The 20355-nt window shown below is 38.4% G+C and overlaps 1 protein-coding gene across 1 annotated transcript in view; it reads right to left on the bottom strand.

Moving 5' to 3' along the window:
• Positions 1-1691: 1691 nt before the first annotated feature.
• CEMIP2 (cell migration inducing hyaluronidase 2) overlaps positions 1692-20355 on the bottom strand; it is a 50185-nt gene continuing 31521 nt past the window's right edge. Inside the window, exons 11-24 of the mRNA XM_082302074.1 lie at positions 18981-19109; positions 17239-17327; positions 15264-15395; positions 14733-14768; positions 13887-14042; positions 11100-11277; positions 10420-10635; positions 9529-9740; positions 8815-9000; positions 7446-7665; positions 6739-6837; positions 5482-5630; positions 4675-4781; positions 1692-3942 (exon numbers count right to left, since the gene is read on the bottom strand). Of these exons, the coding sequence (XP_082158200.1) occupies positions 3746-3942; positions 4675-4781; positions 5482-5630; positions 6739-6837; positions 7446-7665; positions 8815-9000; positions 9529-9740; positions 10420-10635; positions 11100-11277; positions 13887-14042; positions 14733-14768; positions 15264-15395; positions 17239-17327; positions 18981-19109 (2106 nt within the window). The 3' untranslated portion in view covers positions 1692-3745. The remainder of the gene's footprint in view (positions 3943-4674; positions 4782-5481; positions 5631-6738; positions 6838-7445; positions 7666-8814; positions 9001-9528; positions 9741-10419; positions 10636-11099; positions 11278-13886; positions 14043-14732; positions 14769-15263; positions 15396-17238; positions 17328-18980; positions 19110-20355) is intronic.

A 20355-nucleotide genomic window follows, 5' to 3' on the forward strand; every position in this document is an offset into this window, starting at 1 on the left:
TTTTTTTAATTTAGCAAGTTAAAATTGTTAGTACAAATTTAATCTGCAAAATTGGAGTAGTCCCCGGCCATACAACTAAAAACCTCATGAATTTTCTCAAGTCAAAGGTGGCCTTACGTACTTCAATACTGAGTATTATTTTAGAATTTGAACTAGCCCGAGACAGAGGCCAAAGAGATGGCATTAGGAAAGAAAATATGTTTGTGAACTCTAAGAAGGGTCAAAACCTTCCCATAAGTGTCAGAACAAGTATGACCAGAAGAGGTGGAAAAATAATGACTGTGTAAAGCTCACATTTTGAAGCAGAAAAGCTACTGCTTTTCACAGATTTTCTGGCACTGAAGTGACACCAGGATTACCGTAAACAAATACAACCATGACAAACCTTCTTAAGACCTTCATTGGCCAGCTACAGATCCAGATAGCATCAAACCCAGCTGACTGGGCTTTTCAGTCAGAGCTAGATGACTATCCTTAGATCTACATCCTTCCTACACAAGGTGAAAAGGAGTTGAAGGGAAGCAGAGTAAATAATGGGACTTGCCCTGGACAGGAAGACTCATGCCCTGGGTCAGAAGTTATCTGGGGCCTCAGCTGTCACTGCTGTCCCACGACACACAAAATTAAGTCTGTGTTTTCCTAGGCATGTCCTTGCCATCATCCCGGCTCTTTGGGGGTGGGTCTCTCATCCCTCATATAGTGGATTTCCAGTGGTGCTTTTGGCCAGAGAGAGGGCCTTATTGACAGTACACTTGTTAGACTACTGGTTCCAAGTAATTTGTTTATTCTTTTGGGGTTTTTTTAAAAATTTCTTTACTGCAGGACACCATCATTTGAGCAAGGAATGGAAATCAATGTGTATACAAAGCCTGAGCATAAAGAAGCAATTACAATGTCTTTTGGACTGGGTTTGGGGGCTCACAGAGTTTCAGAGGTGAAGTGTCTGGCTCAGCCTTTGCAGGCTGTGAGGTTGAAAAGAGAGGCTAAGGTGCATCACTGGCTTTAATTGCCACAACCACAGCATCCCCTGGCTGGCAGTCACTGCTGGAGAGGGCCCAGGACACTTGCTGTCTCAAAGCAGGGTCAGTTAAAGCTGTTCCTCGATAGCAAAACACTCCACAGGCGCTCTGGCAATCAATTCCAGTGCTTGACCACCTACTCCATAAAAACTTTCCTTCTGTTTTTGTGGAATTGTCTGCATTTCAATGTGCGCCCACAGCCTCTTCTTCCCTGCCACTGGGCACCACTGAGAACAGGCTGGCTTCATTTTCTTTACTCCCCCACCAGGTAGTTAAAGACACGGACAGGATGCCCCTCAGTCAGTAACAATGCTGCACGCCTGGCTCCCCCAAGCTGAAATGACTCTAGATTCAGCAGTTCAGACAGGCTTTGAGATACCTGACTTTCAAGGTAGGCCCATAACTTCAGTCACCATCAGTGTCTCCTTTCCAGTGTTGCTAACTTGTCTCTGAATGAAGAGTAGGTTTATACTCCCCAAACTTCACAAGTAAACTGGTGTTTGAAATAAGGTAGTTCGCATTATTCACACAGCACACATTATAAAATTACTTGATCCAAGAACAGAAGACACCCAAAATTTTATTGCCTTGTCAGATGTACAAAATTTATTTATGCTATTTATCAAGTGTTTAAATTTACACAAAAGACAAACACTTCAACTTCAGGTCCAATTGTTCATCAGTAAGCCCTACATCAGAACACCCTTGACACTTCCAAGGACAATTTTTACAAGACGCTTAGAACAGCAGAATATCATAAATAATGGCCAACTTCACAAGCCTGAGGGTCACTATCTCATCACTGTTTCTCTGCTGAGTATAACCCACAGAATAGAGGAAGCCTTAAAGCCATTTTAATCCCCAAACACTATCACTACTGCACTCAGAGCATTTAAATCACACTGCCCTGCTTTAATACCACCAAACATTACATCTAGTTTTAAAGATTTATCACAGCTTCCCCTAACAAAATGACTTTTTTTTAAAAAAACATTACAAGAGAACTGTGCATCAGAACAACTGCAAAATACACAATCATCCATTTGGCTTGGTTTTACAATAAAAATAGTATCGGTCATTTATTTGCTAACTTCAACTCTTGCGTCTTACTCCTTACCCCTCCCTTCTCTACTTAGAAAACTGCACTAGACCAGGCAGTTCAACTGTAGCACTGAGGTAGCATATTTTAATTGAACAGAGTAATATGTTTGATACTGTGCCTCCTCTCCTTTAAAGCACAAAAAAAAATCCCCACAGTTTCTCAGCATCTTTGGAGAAGAAGGCATATAGTTAATTTCCAACAGCCACTCTATTTTGAATTCAAAGCACAAAGCATCTCTGAATGGTGGACAAATTATACCAGCTCGAATGAATGAGAACATATACAAGAAGAAGGAAATATGTCAGTTTTATTAGAACTAGGGTTACATTTTAGCCCTATGGCACCTATTGTTCCCTATTATGAAATGCATCTTTACAGTCCCTGAAATTTAATTTCAAAGACGAGGATCCTGAAAAAGGGCAGCTGTGCTGCTGTTCTGAATGATTTTCACACTATTCCCAGAAAGAGCCAAATAATTGCAACAAAACCAGATGAAATCAAACGGACCTAACACAAAGTCAATAGGAATTAACAACATGAGTATACTAAAAGAATCAAAGTTAAGGCAGAAGGTATGACTGAATGAACTGAGAGCACTTTCCATTTACTTAGAAGTTATAGCTGAGATAGCCTTAAAATAATTAAAAAAAACCCTACACCCTCCCAAAACAAACAAACACAAAAACAAACAAAGAAACAAAAACACCAACAAAAAAACCCCAAACCAAAAAAAACCACCACTGCAAGAGTAGAAGCTTAATTTCCTAACAAATTGAGAATAACAGTAATTCAGCTTTGCCCTTCTGGGTAAAAGCTTTAAAAGATTAAGCTGAAGTCAAGCTGTACTCAAGACTGCAGCCTTAACTTCTACACTGTTTATTAAAGCAACTCTTACAGACACACCTGTACATTTAGAGGGAATAATAAACAGTGATCCTAAAGAACAGTAGTAATTTCCTGCTCTGCATGCCATGCTTGTACACATAGGCTTGTAAAACTCTGCTGAATGGTACACAATCCTCACCTAGCCCCAGGCTGGATCTTTGAATTCCTCCCTCCATCTTTCACACAGGAACACAAAAATTTTTACTGCAGTTAAAATCCCTTGAGTTAGCGGCATGCATAGGGGAAATTGGGTTTTAACACACTGGAAAGCAGACTGAGAATGTAACCAAGCTGACTGATAAATAAACTCCTAAGGAAACACCTAAACAGCTGAGGGAAAAATGCACAAGCTATAATGACCAATTCAAACTGTTTATGAAGGCATTGATGTTAATCTTTCAAGTAACCCATAATGCACTCAAACACCTGTTATTAAAAACTTAAGGCTTTTATGAATACCTTCTTACATATAAAAGGAGTATTAAACAGAAGGAACTTGTTTACAGTAAATACAAACATCTGAAAAATCTCTGAAACCTGTTTATACAAATACTAATAAATTCTTTAATATTTTGTACAACTAGAAGGTGCACAGATTGGCATTCAAGCAGTCAATGCTGGCAAACATCTGTCAGACAACAACATGATTTACTTGGATAACAATATAGTTTAAAATGCCATAAATTAAAAAATAAGTTAGTTCACATTTTTTCCCCAGATTTTATGTACATCTTAGTCTTTAATGAGATCGTGTAGCCTTCTTCAGAAGCTCGAGGTCTTTCCGACGGCTTTTGATTGCTCTGGCACAGCCATACTCTTCCAGTTGCAAAGGGATATACTTCTCTATCTGAACGAGCCCATGCCCAGCAGGACTGGTCAACAGCTTAATCCAGGATGGCTTAATGTTTCCTCTGAAGCCCAGAAAGGCCAAGCTTCCTGTGACAAAAACAGCTCAGCATTACCAAACCAAGCTCACTGCAGCACAATACAGGACTGGCTAGGTAGGAAAAGGCATGCTCCTCCGAAATTCCTTCCCCCATATTATTCAGGACATTAATTCACACTCAGCTTCACATGCACCTCACAAGGAAATAATGTTTTGCAATTTCCTTTTTCCATATTTAGTATTAAATTCCCTGAAATCTTAATTTGAAAACACAGCTAATTGGACAGTTATAAAACCTGCTTTCTCGGACAACTTGTGCCATCACTCTAAACAGATGAGAAGTATCCCATCTGACCTATAAACTCATAATCCCTCAAAATACCAATAGCTTCTCATTTCTAGCTTCAAGTATTTTTAGAACAGGAAATACAAGGAAGGCACAGGATATTGCTTAAAGATAGATTTTCTGACTGAGGCACAACATACAGGCTTTAGGAAAAAAAGCCTGGGACTCTTTTTGTGTGATCCATAGGCACAAAGAACTGCTCGTTACTTCTGTTTGCAACAAGCTTCACACAATGGGGTAAAGGGGTTTTCTGCCCCATCTGCTGAAGAGCTGCCCACCTCCTCTCTCAACAAGAGCTGACACACAGCAGCCACACTAGCGCAAACTGGCAACCACCCACCACCAGCTGCATCCTTCTCACACACCCCATGAGAAACCCACACGCCAACACAAAGACCAAGGTGGTGCCAAAGAAATGTGCAACATTTCCACCAACCATTGCTCTGAAGGTAAGGTGGTTTCACCATCCCCAGGGACATTAAGGCTTCTGCTAAATTATTAGGAATTGCTACATCACCTCTTGTGCTCAGCAGAATGATAGACCTGCAACAGGAACAGTAAAGACACAGCACTTGTTATAAACACATTTTTTAAATATTCTGCTACATGCCTTTACAGCTAGCTGCCCTTGTAGTCCAATTCCTCACGAGTACTTATGACATGGAAATAGTCAACCATTTCTGAAAGCAGTACTTAGAATTTCTTAGTTTTAAACTGACTTTAACTTCAAAATCATTGGAAAGCGTTATTTAAACACAGTCTAATATTTTGAATCAAAAAAATCAGGTTTAGATATTGATACAAAATTAGAAATCTAAAATGCTGATTTTTTTTCTGACACTAACTTTCTATCTTTATTTAGCAATTAAAGAATTTTCTCCCTACAGGGAGAGAATAGTATATCATCTTTCACGTAGTCCTTGACAGTGTCCTTATTAAACAAAAAGTTATTCTTGTTTTAAGCAGTGTTATTACATGACGTTTTCTTAAAGGAAATTATTTTTGAGAAAAAAGGCAACACCATAAAATTTTAAGTGTGAAAAATCTGCTTAATTTTCTTAAATAAGGCTAAACTATCCAATAAATTGCTCCTATGTATCTCCTTTTGCCTCAACTTAGACACGTGTTTTGTTCACTTTCAGTGCTCATGTACCATTATCTATTCATCATTATCTAAATCCTTGTCAGAGAGGAGAGCTACAGCCTGCAGGACATACTGGAAATGAATGGTCATTGCACATACCTTTGTGGAATTCCAGACTTTAAATATCCATCTACACGTCTAATGTCTACTCCAGAAAATAATTTGTTTCCCAGCACTGTGCCAGTGCAGGCATCCACCACAATAGTAAGTATTCCATTATCTTTGAAGGAAAACATGGTATCATTGACCTGAATAGGAAGAAAAAAAGAGAGAGAAAAGGAAGTTAATATGAAGCAAACAGCAATTCTACTGCACTCAGTGTTAATCTTATCCTAGTTTAGACACAGTAATTTCCTTATAAATACTTGCTTCTCTCTACCATCTCTTCAATTTTCCCTTTGAAAGGAGACTGCTTAATGGGACTTCGGAAATTGCATGGGAGTCTTAAGTCTGTAGCTTCTATAGGAATATTGCACCTTCCAGCTGACTTACTACCTGCCTCATTCATTGCTCCTGCTTTGGGAAGCTAAAATTCAGATACTGAACGCCCTTGACAATAATACAGTTAATTGATTCCTGCAGCAGGCTAGCTCCAGCCCCGTCTCTTCCCACTGAGTGCTCTTACTGCTCTGGATATGGCACACACATTCCTGGAGAAGTTTGCAGCTGCAAAGGTTAAAGCTGCTCATGTGTCATGATAACTTGAAGGTTCAGTCAGGCCATCAGTGACACTGCAGAATGTGAGGCATGTGCAGACCAAGCTCTGTGGTGTGAGGGTGTCTGCAAATGTTATTTCACCATCATGTGCAAGTCTACTTCAGCATCTGAATGGAAAAGCGAATAAAACTACTTTTTATACAGTATCACATCACTGGGCTTATTTGGGCCACATCAGAACAAATACAGAAATCTACTGATTCTTTAGTAATAGCCACTTAGAGGACTTTAGCAAAGCTTAATGGCTTGTGTGACCCATCCCATTAAGTTGCTAATCTGTTTGCACAAGGACAATTTCCATGAAATGGATTTAACTAACAAATTGGTTATGTGTTCTGTTTATTTCCAAAACCAGCCATAACTGTATACCAACACAGATTAAACATGAAACTGAACATTTTAAACTCTAAAGGGAACATTTTTCTCTTCAGCAGGTAGGACTCAAATATAAAAATGGAGCCTTGAAGCCTCACTTTCCAATGTTGAAACACCAGCTTTTTGACTTTGTTTTTTAAACAATGAACCAATCTTTTCATTCAAGTGAAGAAAACTGAGGTCTGCATTATGTAGAGCTGTACATCTGTTATAATACAAACTGCTATGGTGATATTTAAGAAGAAAATCATAAAGAATACTTACATATATAAATGCTTGCTGACCTTTGCTTGACTCTTTTTCATCAGATGAATTAATCTGCACATGGAGGTAGTTTTTGTGAGGATCACTGGTGAATACCATCTGGATATCAAACAAAAAAGTTAAGTACACATACTGATGTTTCTTCAACACTTTATCATGCCAGTTTACAACAGACAGCCCGTGCTCCAAAGCAAATGTATCCATTTGTCAGCTGCATTATTTATGTACTAGTAATCCTAATAAATATAATGATACATAGTGCAACCTATTTCATCCCATAATTTCAATATTTTTTCTCAGTTTGTATAGCTGCAACAATTTAAAGTTCACGCTAGTAAGCAAAGATCCAAACAGAAAGAAGGCTGGCCATGTAGATCTCTGCAGCAAAGCTCTCCATGTGGCACAGACAATACTGCAGTGCAAGACACCAATCCACCTACGTCCCTTTTCTGTAGACTTGGAGCAAGAGTTGAACAAAAGAAGAAAAAAAACCCTGAAACCTTTGTGCTACAGAAAGGACCTCAAGCCTTCAAGGAGTCCAAGAAGATTAACAAGCAAATTAACCAAAGATTAAATTCAGCAAGATTAACCACTGCAAATTGCTAAGTGCAGTATTCTGTGCTGAAAGACTGAAATTTGGACTTGAATTGAGTAGACAGCATCACCAATTTAACAGTTCATGAAAGTTTCTGCTTATTTTATTTTACCTGAGTTGTGCCACATTTTTTACATGGTACAGTAGTTTTTTCTGGCATCTGCTTTATGACGGCTGGTACTTGGTAGTACTTTGGGTAAGCTTTTGCCATGCAATTACTTATCCCTTTTGATGAATCTTTGGTCACAATCTTGATCCTTTCACATCCCTGAGATGAGCAATAACTGTGACCATCCCTATTATATTTGGCTTGAAGAAATAAAAACAGTAATCTACACAGAAAGGGGAAAAATAATATAAATTAACTGGTGAAATATAGGTATTTATATTCAATCTTAACAGTTGTAGTCCATGATTTTCAGAAGCAGAGAAACCACAGTTTTCACTTCTGTACTACTATCTAAATGTTTCAAAGTATTTACAGTTTACTAGAGTTAGGAAATCTCTAACGACTTATTTAAAATTCCCCACAATTAAAGGAGACATCAATATAAATGCAGATGCTTTGCAGAGAAGAACCAGTCCTCAGATCAGTGGCTTGCAGGAAACAAAAACCAAATTGCAGAGCATGAATTTTTTCCTTGATCACAGATCTTTGCAGACACACAGCAGAAATACTCAGTTTCACCCAGCAGCACTGGAGAATACAGTTGTGCTGCTTCAAATGCCTGGAAATGCAATTTAGGGTGTTGTGTTCAATAATGTTCACAGAAGACTGGTAGTTCTTCTATTACATATTAGACTGTTATCAGAGCAGCTCTTACACAAAGCAATATAAATGTTCAAAACATTCATTTGTGTATTTATTACAGACAGGCACAACAGCAGGTAATGGAACAAAATAAATAAGAGAACAAATTATAAATTTAGAAGCAACGTTTGCAAAACACACAAGTGATGTACATAGGACTTAATTTATTCAAAGTTGACTTTATCTGAAACCTCTCAGAAGGGTCTTAGTGACCTCTGTCAGAAGTACTTCTGAAAGAGAGACTAGGACTTTTGAATTCTTTTGAGACAGCTGAAAACAGATTAGGATTTTCAGAAATACAATTTTTAAATGTTGGAAGATAAAGCTTCTTGGAAATTTTTAGAATTTTCAGTTTAACAAGAAAATACACATTTTCTCTGAAGACTAAGAAATTAAATCCTAAAAGGCAGCACACAGATACTGTATTTTCCCCAGACATAGGGTAGGAAATATCTTTGGCAACTGTGGTGCTCTTTGAAAAGTATTTCAATGGCAACCACAGTACTTTGGAGATTTAAAGACACATAAACATTCTTCCAAAGGGTTTTGGGGTCCTTCTCAACAGCTTTCCTCTTATGCAGGTGTCTCAACCAGCTACTTTTAACATTATAAAACTGGACATTTCAAGGTTAAACAACATCTTCCAGTAGAGTCAAATTACAAGAGTTACCCAGTACTGTTGTCAAAGTAAAACCTCTTGTCTGATCGATTCTTTTCAAGCTCCATCATCGAAGATACAGGCGTGTAGCGCTCCACCTTGCTTGACAGAGCAGATGACCGCCTTTGAAAGGCTTCCAATACTATAAGAAAATCTGTCTTTGGTTGGTAACAAAGACCAACACGAATCCAGTCATTCCTAAAACCAAAATAAAATGTATGAGTCCTCGTACGAACAGTTTAGGTGTCAATACAGAGCAAACAGATTGCTCCAAGATAAAGAAATAGGAACACAAAAAGCTCCTAAATCCCCAACCAGATGATTGAATCAGCGCAGACTTTCATTAAACACTTTTGTAACTCTGATTCTCTCAGGATATATCTGATTATATACTTCAGAGATATTTAATAAGTTTATCTGCTAACAAAATCAGGTATGATAAGCTATTCAACTGCAATTCTGCAAACTTTACTATTTGTACATTTTCTTCTCCAAAGGTGTTTGCTTAAAGACAATGTACTGGACAAGTGTTTAACTTCAGGCGCAGGTCTATTCATACTTAGTATCTGTAATTACTTTTCATACTTTAGTATTTGTAATTATGAAAAAAATCCCAAACCCAAGCTCTGGTCTTCCAGATGGCTGCAAACTCATGCACAGTAATTCTGTAGGACATAACTTCAGTACTGCCTTATTGATCAAAGCCATGAAAGAAAGTAAACATACTTGTTGAAGTTAATGAGATACAGATATGTGACATTTGGAGCTTTTCCATTCCAATGTATTGTATAGCCCTTTTGGAGCATCACTACTGGCTGGTATTGCTGAAAGGCAGCTGCTCTCTGATTAATACCTCGAAGAACCATGGGATTGCCTGGATACTCATCTCGGACAATAGTCATGGAAAGATTCTGTCCATTCCAGGTTTGGACATAAACCTACATGATATTAAAGAGGGTGACAAGAGGTAGATTTGGTGTCTTTGCAAAAGAAAATGAAATAGTGAAGCACAGTCAGTACGTTATTAACCAAAATGCTGCAATTTGATGTTCTGAGTTATGTAGTACACAGACCTCTCCTGAATAAAAGTACTATCTAAAAAACTATTATAAATTTTTCCCATTTTACAGACCAAAAAAGGTATGTAGGAGAAAAAAAAGAACCAGCTATGACACTTGGCCACACAGAACAGGAACCAGAATGGGAATCAAGCCTGTAAGACTTGTATTCAGAAGGTGGTATTTAACAGCTCCAGGAAACAAAACAACAAACCAAACCCCTTAAAATCCACTCTGTGAAAAAAAAGGAGACAGAACTTGAGTGGAAGAAGACACCTTCAATGCAAAAATGTTTTAGCAGATACTGCTGCAACACAGAACTCTTGGCAAACATACATGTTTATATTTGTCTTGCAGCACCTAATATTGTATCCTGAGTCTGCTGAGAGGAAGCATGATACATACACAACTGGCTGAAAAGTGTAATATTAATAAAAGCATTTTTAAAAGTCAAAAAATTTTGAAATCTGAAAACAGGTAATTTTGTATTTCTTACACTACCTGACTCCGCAAAGAGTTCATATTATAGATTTGCCCCAACAAAGCCAAAAGTACTAGCCTGTGCATAGTTCCCACTGCAAACCACTCCACTCCATTCTGTGATATTAATGCATTTGGGGTGTTGAATCAAGTAATTATCCATTCGGCCCACATAGGTATCTCTGTAGTCAGTCACTGAACCATCAAGATCATGAAATATTGAGTTCTTGTCACCATCCAGATCTCCTTCTTCAAACCAGGGACCAGGCTTTCCAAAGAAGGCTTTCAAAGAAACCTGACAACAACAGTAAATTTTTTTTTTCCCCAGGTGAAACACGGACTAACATTTGTACATTTGCAGAAAAACAGAAATTTGACAAAGCTCATTAAAAACTTCAAGGCAAAGATAGCAGAATCTTGCAAAACAGACATGCTGGGTAATGGCTCAGGTAATAGGCTCAGGCTAGCTCTTGCTTCTGAACAGTGTTAGTATTTTAAGGATGTACCAAACTTTAAAAAAATTTCCTTTCAGCTTTACAGCAAGCCATGAATCATTTATTGTAACATATCCTACACCTCTCTTTGTACTGGCTTTTTGCTCAGGAGACAAAGGATACACTCTGGGTGAACTCCAGCCAGGATAAAAACTCTGGAGTAGGTATGCATAGAAAGGATGACCTACAGCTCTTGTCTGTGTATGTTAAATACAAGAAAAGAAAACCATTTACAAGGCTTAAGGGAAACCTGTAATAAACTTACGTTTGGACCAAACTTCACAAGAGAAATGTTATTTTTTGGAGTCATCTGCCATGGATTTTTCATCAAGAATCCAACTGCACTGGTAAATCTATCTGGAGTTGGCACAAAGTTTTTGAATGTGCACTTGGTAAGGTGAATAGGTCCATCATAAATCTGAAAGCCTCTGACTGGAAATGTCCTGTTGATGCAAGCAAATATTTATACCATCCTGTAACAAAACGCATGATATGCTTGAATCTGTGTCAAATACATTTCCTCTCAAGAGAAATCAAGAAAGCAACAATTAGAGAACGACTCGCAAGATAGATTTTAGTAAAGGAAATACGGCTTCTGCGCTACTCTAATGAGTCAAAAAATCCTCCACTCTTAAATTTTCCTGTTAGCAGAGATATCACTGGCTATTCACAAATGTGCCCCTTTTCCAATATGAGAAATACAGCAGAAAAGTAATACCACCTACTCTTTGACTGATACAGCAACTGGAAGTGACTGTAGACTGGAGGAAAGCAAACATCACTTCTAACTTGAGGAAGAAGGAACCCAGAGAATAGCAGGCTGGTAAGGCTTAGCTTGACCCCCAGGAAGATTATGGAGCAGCTAATCCTAGAAACCATTTACAGGTGCCTGAATGACTGGAAAGTCATCAGGAATAATCAGCATGGATTCACCAAGGAGAAGCTGATAAACTTCTGTGATGAAATGACTGGCCTGGTAGCTTGAGGGGAGAGCAGTGGACACAGTGTACCAAAACTGCAGTAGGACTTTCGACACCGTGTCCCATATGATCCTCATGAAGTATGGGCTGGATGAAAGAACAAATAGCTGGGCCCAGAAGGTGATGGCATAGTCTCCTTGGAGACCAGTAACTGGTGATGTACCCCAGGGGTCAATACTGAGTCCAGTCTTGTTCATTACCTTCACTAGTGATCTGAATGATTAGGCCAAGTATAGTCTGTGGGCCAAGTCTGCAGAGGGCACAAAACTGAGTGAAGCAGCTGATGCACCAGAGGGTTGTGCCAACATCCAGACAGACCCTGACAGGCTGGAGAAATGGGCAGATGGGAACCTCATGAAGTTTAACATGGGGAAATGCAAGGCCTTGCACATTGGGAGCAACAACCCTTTGTGTCAGTGAAAACGACCCACGGGTCCCAGCAGAAACCAAATTAACCATAAGCCAAACAATGTGCCTTTGCTACAAAGAGGCAGAAGGTATCCAGGGCTGCACTGTGAGAAGTGTTACCAGCAAATTCAGGGGAGTGATACCGTTTTTTTCAGCATTGGTGAAGCAACAGCTAGAGTGGTTGTCCCCAGTACAAGGCAGATACGGAGATACTGGAGAGTGCAGCAAAGGGCCACAAAGACAATTAAGTCCCAGGAGCATCTCTCATGGGAAGAAACACTTGGAGACATGTTCAACTGGGAGCAGAAAAGGCTCAGGCAGGAATCTCAATGTATAGTATCGTCTGAAGGGAGGGTGCCAAGAAGATAGAGCCAGGCTATTCCCAGTGACAAGACCAGGAGCTATGGGCACAAGATGAAACACAGGAGGTCCCTGCTAAACATCAGGAGAAACTTTTTCACTGAGAGGGTGACTGAGCACTGGCACAAGTTGCCCAGGGAAGTTGTGGAGAATCCATCCTTGAAGATATAGTAAAGACACTTGAATGTGGTTTTGGAACATGAGCACTAGGTGACATTTCTTGAACAGGGGATTTGGACAAGATGACCTCCAGAGGCCCCTTCCAACCTCAGTGGTTCTGTGATTCCACTTAACAAGACTGAGTACCTCATACCACCACCACATTAAATTCTCCCCTTTAAATGGCTAAACAGCAAAAAGCTAGGGTGCCCTGGGCCCACTTCACCCTTTGTCCTACTTGGCCAAGGATGTGAGGGGCCAGAGCTTGGAGCCATGTGGGCATGGCCAATACACTGCGCTACTTGATACCATGTTACATCATGGCTAGAAGAAGGAGGTGGGGGGAAAAGGACTCTCTCTCATTTCCTCAAGGGAGGGTGCTCCTTTTCCAGGGAAGCAGTGGAGTAACACTTTGTCCACTGGGAGAAACCTGCTGGGTGCTGATGGTCTGTTGGCCATTCTGTTCCTTGTCTTGGGGGGCCACCCAGTGCCAGGCTGAGTGGTAAGCATTTTTTTAATACATAAATCACCTTCCTTCTGTATACTTTTGCTATTAATATTGTTGCTATTTCTCTTCATTTCCTTAACCTCATTGTTTCCAGTAAACTGTTCTTATCTCAGCTCGAGATCTCTGCCTTTTGTCTTTCTCACCCGTGGAGGTGGGGAAAGGGGAGTGGCTGCATGAGGCTCAATTTCCAGCTGGGCTTAAACCAAAACAGTCTTCTTTCCTATCCTGTGGCAAGAGTAGGACTTGGTACTATGTTAAACAAGCATCAGTGTAAGTCAAAGAGAAATCAGAAGAATCATGGTCACAAATCGTGATTTGTCACAGACAGACTGCAAACTGACCTTTGAAATTCTTTTACCTGAAAGCTCTCTTCCAGACCCAAATATCTTTTAAGACTAAGGTTTCATTTAAGTAGGAAAATTTAAATTGCTACAGAATAGTAACCTGCGGAAGCATCGGATGAACCTGCCTCAGCAAAAGGTGAGAGTGACACAGCTGCACACATAGCATTAAAAAAAAAGATAGCATCACTTTCAATGGAGTCTTAATCTCTCACAGCTCAACCATGAAGAGTCTTTACATCTGATACAGAGAGTATTTCTTGTATTTCTACTCCCTTCTTTCATGACATACTTACCGATTTCTAGGCAGAGTACGTGTCTTGTTGTCTATTCCTCCAGTTCCCACATATTTATTTTGTCCACCTTGAAACCCGTAGTTCTTGCTCTCCCCTATGAACAGAGACTCTGATACCTCCTGGCTGGCACCTTCATCATTTGGGAAGCTCCCATCACTATCAAAGCAACATCAGAGATAAGTCTTTAGCCACAACTCTCCAGCAGATGATAATACCAAGGCTACTTTTACTTCTCTAACAGTCCTCCTCAAGCAAAGCAGTATAGACTTCATGTACAATACACAAATAAGATTTAATCATTAACATTAATAGAGGCTTACTCCTTGAAATGTTCAGCAGAGCCAAACATTAAAATTTCTAACTCCCTTTGTAGTGCAGCACTTTTTTATTTACAGCCCACTTTTGCAATCTTAGAACCAGTTTGTCATAATCTAAATAGCAGCAATTTTAGCTCACTACCTAAGTTACTTGATATTTTCATTAGAAAAAGGCCTTACCCCAGCTAAATGCTCACCCCCTTTCTTTTCCATTACTCACTTTCAGCTGGAAAATAAAATACTGCCCAAGGAATCATGCACTACCAAGAATACCTGGATAAATATAGCCTTTCTGGTAAAGAGGCAGCAAACCGTGGTGTAAGCCAAGCACAGGTTGAACTAAAGTGGAAACTTTGGCAGCTGTGCCAGTTTACAGCCTCTATAACATCATCTTCATGACTGGAAATACAACCTGGCCCCAAACCGAAACTGCAGCCTTATGAAAGTATTTATATTAATTGGAATAAATACATGTAGATTTTCTAAGCTTCTAAGCACGGAACACAGAAATTATTAACAAAGTACTCACCTAGCAAATGTCAAACCTATTCCATTGTCTGCAAACCTACAAGAGAGCCCAAAGCATCAGTTGTTTTTTCTGAATTATCCTACAATTGGCTAATATAAGAGCACATCCTGCTATGCATTGAAAGAAGCTTGAATTTTTCTATTAATGGAACTTACAACCACCACACATACAACTTTTCTAAAAGCATTGTTGTAATTAATTGTTAAGTAATTAAATAATTTTCTACACATTTTAAGCAGGACTTGAGAGCTTCAGGGAGACAACAGAAATCCCAGTCTGAATTGACTGTCTTTACCAACTCTTAGGCTTCTTTTTACTACAGTTGTTTTTTTGCGGTTTAAGGCAGGTTCTCATCTAATCACATACAAACTTATTTGAAGTAATAGGATGGTATGAAAGCTGGTCATGATATTGAGAAGTTCCTCAAGCTAACCATCAACTCTCTCCTACAACCCTGTTCTAACATCCTTTCATAAACAAAGCTTCGGGGAAAACTTAACAGCATTCAGCTGTTTGCTTCCGAATACCTACCCAGAGTTTTGAATGAGTATATCCCCTCCCCTGACCCAGGCCCCATGATCATTGTTTTTGAAAGAGATTAATCTGTCAATCAGGGCAGCAACTCGCGGCTTTTCAGGGTCTGCATCTTGATGAGGTCGAAACCTGGGAAAGATAAACACTCAGTACAAGAAAACTTTTTATTTTACATGTGCCATATATGTTGCTCTGAGTAAGCCTGCAAGATAAACACTCATCTGATGGGCAAATTCCACTCTGTTTCATGTTTGGAATGAAAGAAGCTAAAATCAGGTACAGGTCTGGCTCTCTATTACTAGAAAATCACTAGTCTTTGGGATATAATGAAGCAGGAACCTGAAACTTCTCTTTTCCAGTAACTCTCACAGGCTCTTGCTCAGTCTCCCTAAGTTTCTTTAGCTGCCTTTAGCCTCCCTTTATCCGATTTTTCTTTTTGCCCTCCCCACTTGTACTGAAGCATTAATGTAAAAGTTTGATGAAGGGAATTAAAAGCTCCTTGGAAGGACACACAGGGCTGACATTAGTTACGCAAGCAAAGTCTGGACATTTGTATAACTGGTTCTTCAAATGTTTCAAACTCTTCTGACATACAGGAGTGCTTCCTCTTTAGGCATGCCTGAGACATTTTTTTTAACTGCATTGCTACAAAGATGGTCTTGTACAGTAAATTATGACTGGAATCTAGTTTACATAGTAGGAAGAAACAGTCTGATTAAGAACTGGTGACATTTTCACTTCATTGTCCCCAAGACTCCAGAGAAAAAAGTAATACATTTAAAAAAATTGCAAACAAGCATTTTGAGTGGGTAAAGATGTCTGCTGCCCTAATCATATAAAATGTTTTTGTTCAGATTTGGATCTGCCCCCTCCCCATCCAAGGGAGAAAGGGAAAGTAGGTAAATACTAGGTTTTGATAGTCTCAGTCTTCTCAATTAACACTTAAACCCCTCCAGCCTGGTTCCATGTACAATGATTAGGGCGTCATGTAGTTATGCAGTGCCTCATTCCTTTTGCTTCTGCTATGAAACACAACCCCATCTCATGCACTGAGTTTCCTGCATCCTCAACACACTACAGGCTCTCAGAGGGCATTTTGACCCTCTCAAGTTCCTCTTGACTACTTGTAATGACTGAGGTAAACCACAAGGGTTATATGGGCTTTCTGTCAAAACACAGAACTAGCAGGTTCGTTTCCAAATTATGAAGTATTGAGTATCATCAAAATTTGGAACTTTCCTCTTTCCATCTTCAGCAGTCACTTAACTGTCCTTGTCCTAAACACAGGTCAGTTGAAAATAAAGATAATCCTATGACCCATATTTTCAGTGCTAATGCTTAGTTGACACAATAAAATATTGACAGATAGAGTTATCCAATGCTTTCATTTAACCAGTATCCCAGGCTATTTTATTTGAAGTTCAGGACAAGACTAACCAGGCACAGTCTAACCTGGAACTTTCCTAGACTCTCCATTACTTTCTCTCACTTTGTAAACTAAAGAAAACATGGTTGATTGTACCACCTCTGCAAAGAGCCTCCAGTAGAACTGTACCACAGAGCTATGACTTCCAAGTCTAGAAGGAAAGGCAGAAACATTCAGCAGTAGGAAAGGCGAGTGGATGGATTACTGAAGCCTTTTTCTAACCACTAGCTAAAACTGAGTCATAAATCAGAAGATCATGTTTTAAAGGATTCTTTTCCTATTAGCAGGAAGTCCAGAAAACATTTTAAACATGACAATAGAGTATGTTTAAAACAATGTCTTCTAAGAGGATGAAAACCAAATCCTTTAAGAGACAACATCTCTGTTGTTTCCAAAACAGATGAATAAATAAGGGAAAATAACATATATGAACTTACTATTTGGGTATAATTTATAAATTATTTTATTGCTTTAAAAGGGTTTTTAACTGAGAGCAGTTTCAAAACTTCGTCATTTTTCACTCATTTGAAAGAAAATATCCTTTACCTTGCATTGTTGTCCAAACAAAGATATTCTCTGGGATCATCAGCACTAGCATTAGTTGTTTTAACACCCTTATCAATGAACAAACCAGCCTGAAATAAGGAAGGAAAGAAAATTCATACTATCCAAAACTAAAGATAGAGTAAACATGAAATTTTTAAAATTTAAGCTTTGCATTCCATACATATTATAAACTCTTAGATCTTTCAGTTTGGCTTTAACTGGGATATTGTCTAAGGGAAAACTAGCTGATTAATATAATAAACCAGTCTGTGCTAAAAGGAAAGGAATTATCTGTGATTAAAAAAAAAAAAAAGAAAATGATCAAAGTTCACTTCTAATTTCTTTCACAACATCTATTTAAGGTTTTCCATTTATTACCAGATGCTGTTCTGGAAAATCTGGAAGCCAATCTTGTGGTGAAATCAAATTATTCTCATAAATGAAAATAAATAAATAAAGGAAAACTCAAAACCCACTGTGAAAAAGCCTTTGTATTTCACTTTAAATAGTACCTTTAATACTAAAGTAAAAGTACCTTTAATACTAAAGATTATTCTGGTCCAAGCAGTCACAAGCTTGAAACTCAATAATCCAGTATGAAATAAATTACTTGAGAAAATAATAGCATGAGGAAGCATTTGGGCTCTTTTACCTGAATTATATACAAATACCTACACTACTTTCACCTCTGATCCAAATTATGATTATAATTGAGTCTTATACACAAGCAGATTCTCACACCTGCTGGTGGAGTTCTCTTTCAACACGGAGTTTTAGCACACAAACTGCTACCCTTGTTTAAAGATGATACTAGCTGAAACTCTTTTCTTCACAATGCACTTCCCTATTCAGTATGTTTTAATTCCAATCTGAAAAAAATGCCCTACGGTCCCAAACACACTGTTAACACAACTTCCATAAAATATTGCATCACTTCTTGGTATCCCAGACAACCAACTGTCAAGCAACATCAGTTCCACTTGGCAAAAAAAAATCCAATAATGATTCTATGAGGTTTCATTAAACTGTGAGACTCTCCTGCAGCAACCAACCACAAATAAGTATTTATTTAGAGTTAGGTGGCTTTGTAAATGTCATTGTATTTATATATACACACAGCACCTAGATTCCAAATGAAATACTTTAAGGACTTCAGCTGAAGTGAAACTTCAGCTGAGATGTGAAAAAGGTTTGAAATTCATACTAACAAAACACTCCTCAATGACTGTAGGCTGAGAACTCCATAAGGTAACTGTTGCAAATAATTGAGTTCCTGAAGGCAATATTGAAGCTTAATCTCTAGCCAGAGACTGCGTCACCATGCGCAAACACCTGAGTTACTATACACTGGAGACTCAGAAAAAGAAGTTGGAGCTACTGTAGCAAGCTATTAGATGAATCCTTCCTATAATAGACTTTGATTCTTCAAGGAACAGCTTTCTTCAGAGTAGGAAACAAAGCTATAAAGAATAGCATCTGAAATGCTACTTCAGAGAAAAAGTATTTTATTAGAAGTATTAATTGATTTTAGTTGTTTGTATCTTACAAGGATCTGAAACAGCGAATACTCAAAATGCAACTAGAAAATACACCCACACTGATTATAAATTGTTCTACAGTAAAGTTCAAACACAGCACAAACTCTCTCCTAATCAGCTTAAAATGCAAACAGACAAGTTCTAATATAGAATACTGAGAAATAAAATCTTCACTTTTTTTTTTTAAATAACATACTACATTACCTTAAAATTAGAATGAACCCTGTTGTTATAGAAGATTCCTAGAGGTGTAAGCTCTGATTTGGTTTCAATGGCTAAACTATGAGAATCTCCTGTAGCAACCCTGTGGAATAAATACCATATTCCAGCATCCTGCAAGAGAGGAGAAAATAATATTACTTGTAAGTGATTCTGATACTACTATTGGTGCTGATACATCTATGCACAGAAAAAGTGTACAGTAAGTTGAACTTGGGTATTTTCAGTAAAGAAGCAAATAAAAACATAGCCCAATAGAAGTGCACCCAATGGAATATATATTTTTAAAATAAAGTCTCCAAACAACTATTTAATCAGTGAAAAAGTGGGATTTTGCAAATAAGGCTATATTCTAGTGGACAACATGAACTAAAAAGTGTTTTGCTTCTCAGTGAAGCCCTTTAACACCACATATCTAGTATTTCAAAGCAGAAAAGTGTCCAAGTTAATGTAAATTTTGTATTTCAGTTATGCCATCCCACACACTAGATTTTCCTTTACTAGTAGATAATATTATTCACAGTAAGATACTCAAAATAATTCCTCCTCTCCTTATTGTTCCAGTCTGTTAAGGTTGGTTCATCCTTGCTCCCATGAAAATTTAAATGGCACAGCCAAAAAAACCCACAAGAGCCTTCAGAAGACAGAACAAAAGCACATCAAGAAATCTGGCCAGTTTGGGGCACTGTGCCAATAACATGCAGTAATAATTTTAGTCTCTGTTCGTTTTCTATACTTTAATATCTCTGCTCCTAAAGAAGCTGGATTTATCTGCTAAATGAGACCCACAAAATGTCCCTTTCAGTGACATGAGCAGCTTGTCATGAATTACACCCATACATCTGTGTTCTCAAGAGGTGACATCATGACAACACCTGCACAGCAGACACCTACAGACACGAAAAATTGTGCCTGACCACAGGCTGTGTGCCCTTAAAAAAAAAAAAAAAATCACCCAACAAGGCACATTAAAGGGTTAAATGGTAGCTAAAGACACACTGAGTGCTCCATCTCATGAGAAACAGTCATCAACCTTTTCAAGAAACATGGATAAAGCAAATTCACCCTGGCTTAAAAGATTTCATGCATTTCATTCCAAGAATATACTAATTTTCCAAGCAGTACTGGAAAATCTACTTTACAGTAACGTTCCCATCCCAGTGTGTAATGATGACGCACTGACGTTTCTGGTGATTAACCATTACAAAGCAAATATGGATGTTCCATTAATAAAAATACCAAAAAATCTTACCTCACATATAATTAAGTACAGATCTGTGCTTGGCAGACTCAAGTTAATTTTATCCAAAACACCCCCTGATGCTTGAAAAATAGACTTAGACAAACTTAAAAGCTGTTT

This window comes from Coloeus monedula (genome assembly GCF_965178545.1).
Source record: "Coloeus monedula genome assembly, chromosome: Z".
Lineage (NCBI taxonomy): Eukaryota > Metazoa > Chordata > Aves > Passeriformes > Corvidae > Coloeus > Coloeus monedula.